Source organism: Mytilus edulis, chromosome 9 (genome assembly GCF_963676685.1).
Source record: "Mytilus edulis chromosome 9, xbMytEdul2.2, whole genome shotgun sequence".
Taxonomy (NCBI): domain Eukaryota; kingdom Metazoa; phylum Mollusca; class Bivalvia; order Mytilida; family Mytilidae; genus Mytilus; species Mytilus edulis.
Genome location: NC_092352.1, coordinates 69,128,033 through 69,144,610, shown reverse-complemented (window position 1 = coordinate 69,144,610; position 16,578 = coordinate 69,128,033). Strand labels below are relative to the sequence as shown.

At 33.4% G+C, this 16,578-nt stretch overlaps 1 protein-coding gene across 1 annotated transcript; it reads left to right on the top strand.

Moving 5' to 3' along the window:
• The first annotated feature begins 5,982 nt into the window (after positions 1 to 5,982).
• On the top strand, positions 5,983 to 6,480 carry LOC139490128 (uncharacterized). The gene has a single exon (XM_071276979.1). The coding sequence runs from the start codon at positions 5,983 to 5,985 to the stop codon at positions 6,478 to 6,480; it is 498 nt and encodes a 165-aa protein (XP_071133080.1).
• The last annotated feature ends 10,098 nt before the right edge of the window (positions 6,481 to 16,578 follow it).

The window sequence follows — 16,578 nt, the reverse complement described above, 5'->3', positions numbered from 1 at the left end:
TTTAATTATAAAATAATTCGAAAAATTAATCAGGAATAACTTTTGTATTTTGATTTATATAATTGATATAAATCAAAATATCGTGTTATTTATGATTAATTTTTCGAATTACTTTATTTAGGTGTTGAGAACCTTTGGTGACCCCATAGTTTAAGTGTCTTTAAAAAGTACATAGTGAGCATTGGTCGTTACATACAAACGTTCACCTAAATTGTCCCAGTCAATGGATGGTTTTAATGTGTCAATCAATGGCCACAGCTACACTGTTTTGAATTTGATTCTATGTACTCGTACAGATGTCACTTGTTTAGACGTACTTATATATTTTTTGTGTGACTGAATCCAACGATCATTTAGAATAGACACTTTTAATTATCTAATCTCCAATCTATCTCATCTTCCCTCTAAATACCAATCCTCGGGAAAGGACGACAACTCTGTCTGTATGGGAGATTGGCTAAATTCATCATGGACAACTCTATATTCTACTGACGATGAAAGGTAACACTAGGGTACATAGAAAACATTGTTTTCTGCAAAGATTTCAGGTTCATTACTTAATTAAACGATACTTACCTTGGTTAAAGTTGAAGTTTATTTTGAATTCTATGTAGTCATAAAATCACTGACGTGATTAGGTGAGAAGCACTGCGCAACAGTAACCTCAGTCTTAAAAGATACATTTGTTTTATGATGAAAGTCAAATAGTACTCTTCCAATACCATAAGCCTTAAACAACACAGCTGTAGGGAGGGTGGCGTCATCTGATTACTTCAGTCTACATGCCTAAGGTGTCAAGTGGGGACAACTGCTCCAACACGATCAAATGGGGGACTTCTTTCGTGTTGGTTTTGTGTTTACATCCAACATCAATCAGTTAGAATACTCTAATGGCATAACAGGCTCAGCGCTCTCATGAATGATATCATATCTTGATAGTCAAACTCAACGTGTTGAAATTGGCTACATATTGTCAGATATAATAAACATTAAGGTAGATTATAGGTATATGTTCCTAAAGATAGAATTTTCTTATACTTTTCCAAAATGAAGGTTTTACTATGCTCTTTTCAAAAATATAATAAAATAGATAGGTCACCGTGCTATTTTCAACCTATGAATCGTTGAAAATTGCCTAAGTTTGCTTAGAATGATCATGAACAAACACATTTTAGTGCATAAAAAGAAATCTATGAATAGAATTTTGAAATAAATTGTGAGAAGATAGCTTTTATAATTAAATACTTTGAAAAAATAAAAATAAAAACGGTGTCATCGAAATGTTTAGTTTTTTTTTTGCTACAAGTAAAAATAAAAAAAAAATCCCTGAGTCCAGTATTTTATTTTACTAAAAGAGTTATCTCGCCTTAAATGGCTCAGTTGAACAACTTGATTCTTAATCACAAATGTTTGGTATTTATTTAAATATTTTGGATAATGCAATAAATAAGCAATCTTCATCTACATATACAGTCTAACCAATACAATTGCACATCTGTCTACACATTTGCAGATTTGGGCAAATAACTAGACTGATTGTCTACTGCGATAATCTTAGATGGCGGTATACCATGAATCTACCTTAAATATCGCGTTCCGCAAGGTTCGATATTGGGACCATGCTTGTATTGTAATTTTACAAAACCGATCAGTAAAATATGTCTGCGACATAACTTAAGCTATCATGGCTATGCTGGTGACACTCAGGTCCACCTAGTTACAAAACCACTCGATATTTGGGACAACATATTGTCACGTTTATAGACTTGTTTTGTTGACATAAGTAAATGGATGTGCTTAAACATGCTGAAACTGAACCAAGACAAAATGGAACTGATATTATTTACACCAAAAACCTGTGTGAAGGAATTTTCGAATTGTCATCTATCATTTGATGGATCAATAGTTAGCAATGAACCTTGATGTTTATATTGATACAGCATTAAGCATGGAAAAGCAAGTTAAATCCGTCACAAAGTCGTGCTACTTCCAGATTCGAAACATTAGTCGAATTCACATATATCACCGAGGATGCGTGTAAAACTTAGTCTTGTCATGTCCCTAGACTACGTAAACGCTAGGTACTATATATAGCGAAACTAAACTAGCATTCCCCGGCCATTGACAGCGTTATTTTTGTGAAGCCCAGGTGGTCGTGTGGTCTAGCGGGTCGGATACAGTGCAGGCGATTTGGTGTCACGATATCTTAGTAGCATAAGTTCGAATACCGGAGAGGGAAGAATAAAAAATTTGCTTTCGCAAATTTACAGATCTTACATTGTTGGGTTGATATTTAGACGAGTTGTATATACATATATTGTAAATAATACAAATATAAAGCTTTCAGTAGATATCATGAGATAAATAGTAAAAACACGACTGATTTTTAAAAAAAAACATTCACAATGCCATTGTAGGTTTATATTTTGTAAATATAGACAATTCTAATTCCTGTTCCACTTTTTGCTATGAAGGTTCGTAAAACAAACTCCTGGAATTAAAAACTCATATCTCGCACCTTCTACGTTTTCAAAGATAAGAAAAAAGAGCTGTGCGGCATATTTTCAATATCTATGTGCCTCGAACTTCTCAGAGTTTTAACTTATATACTTAAATTCTCACCCTTCACTTTGGGTATTCTTCATCATTCAATTTGGCATTTATGCATGTGTATCTATACTGGTAACATTTTAAGTTATATCTCGATGAGAAAAAATAACACACAGGTAGGTGACTGATAGAGCAGTTTTTACCCCGAGAAAACATTGTCATCGAAAGAATCCAAGGTTGACAACTCTTTTTCGAGGGTTACCAATCTGTTCTATCACCCTTTCAGCTATGTGTCATTTAATTTATTATACTGAATGTCCTATCATTATTGTCTTTTACCGATGAAATTTATTTAAGGAATGACTATAATATTATTTATGTCTATGAAGAAATAACATAAAAAATTTGGTGCACACTGAATAACGCGCGTAGCGGGTTATTTAACAGTGTGCACCACATTTTTTATGTTATATCGAATAGACAGAAAAAATATTACAGTCATTTCTTATAATTTAATTCTAAATTCCATTTTAAACCGTAGAAAACCATGAAAAAACGTTGATGACGTCACGGTCACATGACTAAATTATGTCTATGGGCTCATAACAAAATAACGTCAGCCAATATGAAGACGCGTTACATCCAAAATTAAATTATTCAAAATTATTTTCTATGACGTCACGTACATAACAATGTAACGGGTATTAGAAAAACATTTTTTTTTTCTTTTGACAGATAAAAATCATAAAATCTGAGCAATATCGTAGAACCTAAGCATTGACTTTAATCACTTTATAAATGTAAATTCAGTCCATTGTCCTTTAGATTATTAATTTTGAATTGTCTGGACGAGAGGGTCAAAAGTCATATGCTATCAATAGATTATTAGAAGTTTCTACTCACAGGTATCGTAAAATCTTAGCCGCGAAAATCAATATGAACCTGTTTGGCGTTTGAGTCGCGTGAAATTAGCAAAAAAGGCCTCCATATTAGATGTTTATCTATTATAACACAGTTAATCGCTTTACGTAAGTAGCTTGATGACGACTTCATACACATTATGACGTCAGTGATCACTTAAGTCTCGTCCTGTAAAGATGTCATTCCGTTAGAAGTTGCTTCCCAATCTATCAAAGCTTCTTATTTGTTGGCTGATATGAGAAGTGTTTGGAAAAATATGATGAGAGTTTATGTTGTTTTGATAAACTTAAGATCAAGAAAAAGAATAATTGATTTAGATAAAATAGAAACCAACATTTTGCAACAAATTGCTAATATAAAGATCAGAATAGTAGAAAGACGCCTACTTTATAAAAAAAGTTATCGTTAATTGTTTAAACTGCACAGGCAGTCTTTGAAAATATATATTGTAACGAAAAACGATAGTTCTCTATTGCTAAAATTGAGAATGGAAATGGGGAATGTGTCAATTAGACAACAGCCCGACCATAGAACAAACAACAGCAGAGGGTTACCAACAGGTCTTAAATGCAGCGAGAAATTCCCGCACCCGGAGGCGTCCTTCCGCTGGCCCCCAAACAAATAAAAATACTAGTTCAGTGATAATGAACGTCATACTAAACTCCAAATTGTAAAACTAAAATGTAGACTAAAGTGTAGACTAATATTAAAAATAATACAACACTAACAAAGACCAGAGGCTCCTGACTTGGGACAGGCGGAAAAATGCGGCGGGGTTAAACATGTTTATGAGATCTCAACTCTCCCCTTATACCTCTAGCCAATGTAGAAAGTAAAACAATATATATGTGATACCAGCAGACCGGTGTGCTTGATAACTTAGTGTGAAAAAATAAGCATATTTTGGGATATTGGAACATAGATACTAAGGACTTTTTGGAACACTCAGAAAATTTGCGACTTGAAAGATCTCTCGATTTATGCTGAGTTCACACGTAATTCGAATTCGATTCGCATTAACTAATTCGAATTACAAATGTAGTTTAATTCGCATTCGAAACGTTTTACGTCCTAACGTCAATTTGAATTAAAACTGAAGAGTGTGTGAACGAGATTAGCGAATTCGATTCGCATTCGATCGATCGAATTCAATTCGAATTAAATGTCCGTGTGAACGAGGCATAAGTATGTACAGGATTTGTTTCATATTTTTTTTTATGAATATTCAGCAAAGATTTGCAGTTTTTAAATTACAATTTCGCAAGCTTTGTATATTCCGAAGGCATACTGAATGTTTTACGGAGGGGACCAACCTACTTTGTCAGGAACTTTGAGTAAACTTTGAGTAAAATATATATTTTTCAGTCTAGTAAAATATAAGAAGGAACACAATACAAATTTAATTTTTAATAATTCTTTGATATGAAACATTACCTGATGACAGCGTTGCTTTGTTTATATTGATTATGACGTCATAACATAAATAACGCCATAACTAAAATCTCAAATTACAGAACCAAAATCGGAAACGTTACGGCATCTCCGTGTCTTTTTCAACCTTTTGAAGTTGAAATATGTTTGAATTGAAAAAAAAACAAAATTAGAGCAGCTGTTGAATATGTAAAACCAGATTTAATATGTGGCACTGAATCATGGCTAAAAGGCATAAAACCGGGTAGGGACCCAGAGAAAACTTGTATAAAATCTTGTGAAGTTTTCCCAGATAACTACATATATCACCGTAATGACCGAGACTCCCTTGGAGGAGGCGTATTCACAGGTATTAAATCAAACTTGGTATCAGATGAAAAAGAGAACTTGTCACTGAATGTGAAATTGTATGGACAAAAGTTAAACTAAAGAGTATGAAGGACTTATACTTGGCATCATTTTATATGCCACACCGTAATATGAAAGACATCATCCAACTTAAAGAGTCAATAAACAAACTTGCTGACGGTAATAAATATAAACAAATGATCATAGCAGGGGACTTCAACTGCCCTGACATTACTTGGGACACCCTCATAGTTAAGCCAGGGGCACAAGACCGTGAAGTACAACAAGCACTTTTAGAAACCTACATAGATCTTGGGCTTACTCAAGTACAAAGAGAACCAACTAGATACAATAACTTACTAGACCTTGTTTTAACTAATAATCCATCATTATGTAAATCTTCAACCAGCATCCCTGGTATTAGTGATCATGCCATGGTAGTCACAGACTTTGACATAATTCCACACTATATCAAACAGTCAAAGCGTAAAAAATACATGTTCAACAAAGCCGACTGGGACTCAATCTACAAAGAAATGGAACAACTTTCAACAACTATGGAATCCCAAATCGCCACTCCAGTAGAGGAACTATGGTCAACTTTCACCACCACAGTATTCACAATTATTGACAAATACACCCCGTCAAAGGTATGCACATCTAGAAAATCGTTGCCATGACTTAACAGAAATCTATTCCGGATGTTAAAACGCAAAATAAGACTATATAAGCATGCTAAAAGATCTAAACAGTGGAATGACTACAAGAGCTTCCAAAAAAAGTGCAAAAAAGAATTTAAGAAAGCAGAGATCAATTATATCAACAACACCATTTACCAAGGTCTACAAGAAAACAAAACCATTCTGGCGTTATGTTAAATCCAGACGACATGAAAACATTGGCATACTAGCAATGAAACAGAATGGGGCACTTGTAAACGACAACAAGGAGAAAGCTAATATTCTTTTAAACCAATTTGAATCAGTTTTTACAAAAGACACTCTAAATGCAACACCAAATATAGATAAGAAAGTTGGCAAATCAATACCACCGCTAAAAATAACAACAGATGGAGTCGAAAAACTCTTGAGGAATATAAAGCTATTTAAAGCCATTGGACCAGACAATTTACCAAACATTGTCCTGAAAAACTGCTCTAAACAACTAGCACCTGGGCTGCGACACATCTTCCAGCAATCCATAAACTCTGGCACTCTACCTACTAATTAGTTAAATGCAAATATCACTCCTTTATTTTAAAAAGGAAATATAAACACACCAGAGAATTATAGACCTGTTTCTCTTACCTGCGTTACCTGCAAGCTGTTTGAGCATATTATATGTAAACACATCTAGTCCTGACACACCTTGAAAGGAACAACATTCTCACATCACTCCAGAATGGCTTCCGTTCAGGGTTTTCCTGTGAAACACAGCTTCTAACAACGATGAACGATTTATTCCAACTTCATGACAAAGGCCTGCAGACTGATATAGTAATACTCGATTTCTCTAAAGCCTTCGATACGGTCCCACACAAAAGACTGTTAGCCAAACTTGAAAATTATGGTATTGATGGTCCAATACTAGATTGGCTCAACATGTTTCTGACACAACGATCTATGAGAGTCTTGGTAGATGGCGAAAATTCTGACTCGGTAGATGTAGCATCAGGAGTACCTCAAGGCACGGTATTAGGTCCGCTGCTGTTCCTATGTCACATTAATGACTTACCTGAAACTGTCAAATCTCAAGTCAGACTATTCGCAGATGATTGCCTACTATATAGGAAAGTCCAAACTCAACAGGACCACCAACTACTACAAAACGACCTTGTATCGTTGGAAGAATGGGCCAAAAAATGGGGTACGAGATTTAATGCCAAAAAATGTTACGTGATAAGCAACAAATCATCTCATTTTTATAAACTGAACAATCACATCCTGCAACAGGTACAACAAAATCCGTATCTCGGTGTAATAATCTTAATGATCGTTAATTTAACATTTTTCGTAGGAATACATTTAAATATAAAAAAAATCTCTAATTATTTTCTTACATGTTTCAGTCTAACGTACTCTAATCCTACGGACTTTTTCAATAATGTATATACTTATGTTTTTTAATGCATAATAATTATATCAAATTATTCCCAAGAGTTAAACTTATTATTAATTATAAGCCTTGTACTTTTGATAAATATTGTATCTATATTTCCTGATTTTTAGATTGTAAAAATGAAAGAACAAATTTTCTGACGAAATTCATTATAGATTTTTCGACGTTATACACTGCTTTAACACCTAATCTGATTTGAAAAAATAATAAGATTATTTCATTGTGCAACTTCTCGATTTACAGTGGAGTCATGCAGGCATATATATGCATGATAATCGGTTTACAATTCTTTAACTCTCTGTCAATAAACTGTGTATTATTTATTATATCTTACATAACTTCTGCTTAGCGAATATGGTCCATTTTTTTTAACACAACTTTATAGGTTTAAAATACAAAGGTGTAAATAAAATAAACGATTGTTATGATTTATCATTCGGTTCCATGCTGTCCACTATTTAATATTGTAATATTTGAAATACATATTTGGACGATAATGTTCCTCTTTAGTGCTTACATTTGACAATTTGCGCGGTTTGTTAGAATGTTTTCTTTGAAAGCTGACTACAGGGGGGACAATACACTACAGGGAGATAAATCAGTTAACATTAGCTGAACGTTTGAATCACGTTGAATCACGTTCTATTGTTAAGTAAATATCAAGCTTCTCTAAGATCAAAGTTAGTATTTGTCAAATTGCTGCTAGTATATATCCAATGACTTTTCCCTAACAGGCCAGACATATCATGACGTTGCTAAACAGGTGACATACAACATATATACATATTTACTACGCGTGTCACTTTCAGTGGAGAAGATTTTTGTAAAAATTTACAAAAATTAGTTAAACGGACAATTACTTCTCAAGGGGTGAATTGAATTTTACTTTGCTGTATATTATTGGTGTTTACAGATTTGTATATATTCTTATTTAAAGGCCATTTTAGGGCCAGGTGAGCTAAAAATATGTATGAAATTTATATTATAAGTCATAAACAGGTCTCGTTATACCTTCCTAAAACAACAATTTTATTTGTTATATAAAAACACCAAGCTCATCTATTGTTTGAAACTTGTTGGATAAACATGAGTTGGATATGAATTTTTCAAATGTCGGAGAATCTTGACTAATTGAGCTATAAATTATTAATTTTAGACTTTTATATTTTGATAAAATTGAGAATGTAAATGGGGAATGTGTAAAAGAGACAGCAACCCAACCATAGAACAGACAACAGAAGAAGGTCACACACACAGGTCTTCAATGCAGCGAGATATTCCCGCTACCGGAGGCGTTCTTCAGCTGGCCCCTAAACAAATATATATACTATATCAGTTCAGCGAACGACATACTAGACTCCAAATTGTACACAAGAAACTAAAATTGAAAATAATACAAGACCAAGAAAGGCCAGAGGCCCCTGACTTGGGACAGGCGCATCAATGTGGCGGGGTTAAACATGTTTATGAGATCTCAACCCTCCCCTATACATCTAGCCAATGTAGAAAAGTAAACGCACAACAATACGCACATTAAAATTCAATTCAAGAGAAGTCCGGGTCTGATGTCAGAAGATGTAACCAAAGAAAATGTTTAACATTGTTATAAAGAAATTTGAGTTTAATCGGTGAACACGAATTTGACAGCTAGTGTCCCTTTCAATAAGAATAATTCAAATGTATATATACCCGGAATCATCAGCAGATTCGTTATGGTTTTTTTCTCACCTGCGAAGAAAGTAGATGCAAGCTACACTTAGGTATTGGTTTTCCGGCGACGAATATGTGAGAAAAAAACCATAACGAAGGCTAGCGACGCCCTACTTAGTTTCATCCCCATGTTTTGCATTCTTTGGCTTTCATCTTAGGCGATTTATTTTTCAATTATAAAAATATTTATAATTATTAATAATGCTCATTATAACGATCGTCAAAATATTTACCAATAGCTATTTATAACCGAAAAGTACGATTAATTAAAGCATGCTTAGCGGTAAATTCAAAACTAATTGATCAGAACAATTTGACAAACAGTTAATCGGACAAAAGTGTCTGACAGGAAAATTAAACGGACCAAAAACAACGGGCAAAAAGAACGGACAAAAACCAAAGTGTCGGACAAAAAGCAACATTATCGAACAAAAGGCAAAAGCGGACTAAAAAAGATCCCGGACCAAAAACACCGTACCAAGCGCACCGGTGTCAATCATTCTTATATTTAAATCAATATGTGTCAAAACCAGTGTTGTGAAAGCATTAAAGATCTGCGGGAATGTTAAATCCACAATAACACTTAGAAATATTTATACGGAACGACTAACTTTCAAAATTTGTTTTGAAAAAATCCAATTTCTGTGCTGGGATTTGAACTCAAGACCTTTAACATATAACACCACAAATCAAACCCCTACACCAGGACGATTGGATACATTCAATCTGTAATTTAACATATTTAAAGGAAACAAGATAACTCGGCCCACTTGAATTCGCCCCACACCAAATCGCCCCACTTTTTCACCAACTCGCCCAACTTTTAAAATAGGCGCCCTACTCTAAAACTATCTAAGTGAAGACTGTCTCTGAAAAGTGGGACAAGTCGTCACCACTTAATTCATCGTGAATTTTCTATTTTTCAAGTGTGGCGATTTGGTCATGGGATTTTAAACCTTTTAATAAGTGGGTAAACGAGAGTGGGACGATTTTTTAGAAAGTGACGATTTAGTGACAGTTGGGCGAGTTGACATCTTTTCATATTTAAACACCGTGTTCGGGGGTAACAAAGGGTATATATTTTATAGTAATATAGGGATGTAAAATAGTTATCCCATTCGGACTTGGTTTGCCTGTGTAAGGTCACCCTCTGGCCTCCTGCCATCGAGGCGATCTTACAATTACACACTGCGTCATCATGGGATAATTATTACGAACTCAACATGCATGTATACCTAACGCACGATTGTATTGTCGTCAAAGATCAGCAAAACATGCACTATGGAACGCCACTACTGCCTTATGTTAATAATCAGCATTATACGCAGTGTTCCCAGCATTATATGAAGTGATCACAGCATTATATGTAGTGCTCACAACATTATATGAAGTGATCACAGCATTATATGCAGTGCTCACAGCATTATATGCAGTGTTCACAACATTATATGAAGTGCTCACAACATTATATTAAGTGCTCACAACATTATATTAAGTGCTCACAACATTATATTAAGTGCTCACAACATTATATTAAGTGTTCACAACATTATACGTTTGTTGTTGTATGATGAGATTGATGTATGATGAGATTTATGAATGATGAGATCATTCGGTAAACTTCGTTTTTTAGCGGAGATTACCGAATCCATAGTTGGTAAATAACGGTAATGCCCAGCAAACAAATTTAAAAAGTTATTAAAATCATGTTATCATAAGGTAGCATACAATATTTAAAACTGATTGAAATAAGTAAGGAAAAGATGAAACTGAGAGGTGAATGATTGAAGTAGTTCTGTTCGTCGTAAGAAATACGAATGGCAAAATTTAAGTTAAATAATAAAAAGTTTATTTAATGAAATATCGAAGGAAAATTTGTATGATATATTCTCGAGTTCATTTCCTACTGAAGAAATTTAGCAAGGTGCCACTTTATAGTCCGTACTCAGTTTTAAAAAGCTTAATTACCTTTTAAATAAAACAGTCAGCTTTCTATAACACATAGGTGCCATATTACGCTAGCTTATATATGTCATGATAGAGTCATTTTTGGCATCGATTTTCAGAATTTTGCATTTTTACATGTATAAGTATCTAACAGATATGGAAAATGCAGTTTAAAGCATTTCACTGTAGGTGTAAAACATAACTTTACATCAATTATTCCATTTTTTTACAAGCTTTTTAGCACGGCAAGTACTAAGATTGTCTTCTAAATATGATCAGCAGTCTTATATAGAAATTTAAACTTTCATAGAAAAAATTACCCTTTCAAGACCCTGTTTAACATATTCATTTAAAGTTATCATCTCTTATGAAAATTGAGTTTGTGGGGATGAATAAAACGTTTACTACGTTTGTTCGTCAGTTTGCACGGTACATTTATATATAAAAGTGGTATGCTTGCCAATGAAACAACTTTCCACAAGAGACAAAATGACATCACAGAAATTTTAAACAGCTAAACGGCCACAGTACGACCTTCAACAATGAGGAAAGCCCATACCGGATAGTCAGCTATAGAAGGCCCCGAAATGATAAACGAAAAATATTCCTAATTTATGTACAAACAAACGATTGAAAAATTAACATGTATATATGTCGTGTACAAGTTGCGATTTTGTACAGGTTATAACATGTACAAAAATATTGTACATGTTATAACTTGTATAATGCAAAAATACAAGTTATAACATGTACAAAAGTACCACATACATGTTATAACCTGTACAAAATATTGCTTAAAAATGGTTTTAACTTGTACAAAATTTAAAATAAATCTTAATGAAGTAAAATATACATTTAAATTCACCAATGCATAATATGCATAAAGAACAACAATAAATAGGCCAGAACGTAAAATTGAGAATGGAAATGGGGAATGTGTCAAAGAGACAACAACCCGACCAAATAAAAAACAACAGCAGAGGGTCACCAACAGGTCTTCAATGTAGCGAGAAATTCCTGCACCCGGAGGCGTCCTTCAGCTGGCCCCTAAACAAATATATACTAGTCCAGTGATAATGAACGCCATACTAATTTCCAAATTGTACACAAGAAACTAAAATTAAAAATAATACAAGACTAACAAAGGCCAGAGGCTCCTGACTTGGGACAGGCGCAAAAATGCGGCGGGGTTAAACATGTTTGTGAGATCTCAACCCTCCCCCTATACCTCTAACCAATGTAGAAAAGTAAACGCATAACAATACGCACATTAAAATTCAGTTCAAGAGAAGTCCGAGTCTGATGTCAGAAGATGTAACCAAAGAAAATAAACAAAATGACAATAATACATAAATAACAGCAGACTACTAGCAGTTAACTGACATGCCAGCTCCAGACTTCAATTAAACTGACTGAAAGATTATGATTTCATCATATGAACATCAGGCACAATCCTTCCCGTTAGGGGTTTAGTATCATACCATCATAACATATGTGAGAAGAACATAACCTGTGTCATGCCAACAACTGTTTTTAGAATAAATGTGTTTAGTTCCGATGCAAAGACCTTATCAGTGACTCAATATTAACGCCAAAATATGCAATCTTTAATGACTTGACAACAGTATCGTAATTATATCCCTTCTTAATAAGTCTATTCAAAGGTTTTGTAAGTTTCTGAAGTGAATACTGACACCTTTGTGCTTTATAAAGAATATTTCCATAAAAAATTGGATGTGAAATACCTGAACGTATTAGAAGTCTGCATGTTGAGCTATATTTACGAATGATGTCTTTATACCGATAATAAAATTTAGTAAATGTTTTGACTAGTTTGTGATATCGAAAACCCTGGTGTAATAATTTTTCAGTAATACATAAATTTCTCTCGTTAAAATCTAAAACATTGTTACATACACGAGCGAATCGTACAAGTTGAGATATATAAACACCGTAAGATGGTGACAAGGGACCGTCACAATCTAAAAACGGATAATTAACGATAGGAAATGAAAAATCATTCCTTTTATCATAAATTTTAGTATTCAGCTTTCCATTAGTGATATAGATATCAAGATCGAGAAAAGGGCAGTGGTCATTGTTAGTATTAGCTTTATTTAAAGTAAGTTCAACAGGATAAATTTCATTAATATACATACTGAAGTCGTCATTATTGAGAGCCAAAATATCATCCAAATATCTAAAAGTATTATTAAATTTGTTTATCAGATGTTGTTTCGATGGGTCTTTGCTTATTTTTGTCATAAATTGTAACTCATAACAATACAAAAACAGGTCCGCAATAAGTGGTGCACAGTTAGTCCCCATTGGAATTGTGTCTTTTTCTGTAGAGGACAATGATAAAAATGTTTCAGAAATATATGTTTCATGACTTATGTTGGCAAAATGTGTTTTCGTGTAATTGTATGTTTTATATCCATTATGGCTTAAATAAGTGTGAAACTATTTACTAAAAGCTTGCATTCCTCAATGACAATTACATTAGAAACTAGTAACTAAATTCTTCCAAAAAATTTAAGAACGATTCCTAATAATTTTGGGAAATACTCCTCCCTCTCGTTTTTATAGCATGCAAAGACTAAAACAATGTCATATGCTTACCCTGTAAAAGCAAGAGAGAGAGGAAATAGTTTTCATCGGACCACGCTTCATTATTAATATCTTTGGATCTACTCTTCAACATTTTTGGCCTTCAGCATGACTTATGTAAATTTATAACTCAATTTTTGTTTATAAACTATAAGATCATTGCATGAGGCGAATGTCATTTTGATGTTTTAAATATATATCCTCTACTTTGAAAGCATGTATTTGTGGCCTTTGGATGTTGTCTGCTCCATGGGCGGGTTGTTGTCTTTTAGACACATACCCCGTGTCAATTCCCAATTTTATTTGTAGACACATCTATTCTGGCTATCCTCTTATGTCTTTTAGTGTCAACTAAAATGAAAGTATTTTACTATTGCCTTCAAAGTGGACACTCACAATTATAATTCATCAAATAAAGATACGTCCATAGATAGTCATAAGAGGATCATAAGACATGTCCTAGGAATGCTTCGTAATACCGACTCCTGGAAATTAACTGTATCAAAAAAGGACAAAACACACTAACATGTTGTTGAGGTCAATATCATCTGTTGCGATAATAGAAAATATCCTTATTTTTCGATTTTGTACAAGTTAAAACCATTTTTAAGCAATATTTTGTACAGGTTATAACATGTATGAGGTACTTTTGTACATGTTATAACTTGTATTTTTGCATTATACAAGTTATAACATGTACAATATTTTCGTACATGTTATAACCTGTACAAAATCGCAACTTGTACACGACATATATAACACATTAATTAACAAACGACAACCACTGAAATAAAGGCTCCTCCTGACTTGGGACGGCCACATATATGCAAAATGTGGCGGGTTTTAACATGTTAGCGGGATGTTGGTATCCTCCCTCTAACCTGGGACAGTGGCGTAACAGAACAACATAAGAACGAACTATGAAAATCAGTTGTAAAAGGCTTGTTAGTTTTCTCGTTTGAATTGTTTTACATGGTCGTATCGGGGCCTTTTATAGCTGACTATGCGGTATGGGCTTTGCTCATTGTTGAAGGCCGTACGGTGACCTATAGTTGTTAATGTTTGTGTCATTTTGGTATTTTGTGGATAGTTGTCTCATTGGCAATCATACCACATCTTTTTTTTATATTAACTCATTAGATTGGTACAAATATAAATACATATGATCTAACAAGAAAATAGAGTGAACGTGCATGTGGGCGGGTACTTGTATATTCCAATAAAAAGACTGATCTGAGAGTATATATAACTAATATAGTACCATGCTGTTGATTAAAAATAACATCACTCCAGACCCTTTTGTTTTCCACATAATTAATATTGCCAATAATTAAGAAGTTCGGGGTCGAATAGATACCAATAATATATTCACCTGGGGCCGTATGCATAAAACATCTTAACTTAAGTATTCCTTAAACTTAGTTTTCACTAAGAATTTCCTTAGTTAAGTAAAATTCTTAAGCAGTATGCATAAACTTACTTAAGTCTTCACTTAACTAAGGAATACTTTAATCGAACCTTTCTCTAATTACCGTATGATACTAGCTCATCACATGTAAAAGTTTGTTATGATTATTTAAATTTATTGATCAATGCATATTTTTATTTTAAAGAGCTGGGGTTAAATTGATATTGGTATGTAAAACAATTCAAAAGAACGTATAAACATAATATAAATGATGAACAATAGGCGCATATAAGACAACGCTTTTTAAGGTTGATGTTTTTACGGATGAGCATTGGAAGAAAAATATTTCGGTAACCCAAATGAATAATCTTTAATCATCTTTTAATGGGTGTAATATTTTTTGGATACAACAATATGTTTTAAACTCTAACAAAACATGATCAAGGTTTCAGTGGCGTAGCACAAGACTAAGGGTAACATATTGTAAGCAAATCATTTTACAAAACATTTTTTTCAATAAAATGTTCACTAATTATAGTTCAGCTTATTATGCGCTAACATCTCCCTTTCCAGACCCCTTGTTTACATTTGCTTATGGTTTGAAAAAATCTATGAGAAATTCACATTTTTATCACTTCCCTTTTACAACAACAAAAAAAGGGGGGGGGGGGGGGGTAGAAATTTTTTTCCAGGAATCCATATACAAACAAGGACATTTTTCAAAAGTACTACAATCTTTACTGACACAAATTATGACAGTAAGTATATTCTCAACATCTTAACGTACTTAGCAATATTTTCGAAACCGCAATATATCTCATTGAATATATAATGAAATATAAAAAAAATTGATACGAGTAAGGTATCATAAATATCTTATATGATCTTATATAAACTTCGAATTCCATGAGGTGTAGCAGTGGGGACTTTTGACTTCCGTAACAGTGATTCCATAAACAATCAACTCATTGTTTCAACAAAATGGAGGTCCATGTCCACCTCTCCCCTTTGTATGAAAGAAATCCACCTCTTGGTAGGTCTTAAAACTTTTCGATTTTGTCCCTGTAAGTGAAAAATGTTTAGGGTATGCCCTACATCTTTAAAATAAAACTAAATTGAAAATTCAAATGATCCCCCCCCCCTCCCAAAAAAAACACCCCACACACACTGATATAAAAAATGTTTTTTGCGTGCCCTCTCTTCATTCCTTAATTCTGTTTGAACTTACAGTTACGAATGATACACGCGCGGTGTATTTTTAAAATCTAAAAAACGTGCACGTACAGAGTAAACAAAAGAAAAATAGAACCATGAATAACATGAGTATAAAAACTGAGTACTTTTCGGTATACACACGAGATATGGGAAATAGTATATAAGTTATAACTATCCACTGTTATCTCTTTATTTGTTGATTATATGTGATTTGAAGAAAATTACGATGATCGTTAATATTTAGCAATAAATAAACGAATAATTAGTATTTTATTACTGATATAGTTATTAATAAATTTAACTGTAGGTAACCTATTAAT

Coding starts and splice junctions, on each gene's coding strand:
- LOC139490128 (XM_071276979.1), top strand. CDS start 5,983: ATGCTAAAAGATCTAAACAGTGGAATGACTACAAGAGCTTCCAAAAAA.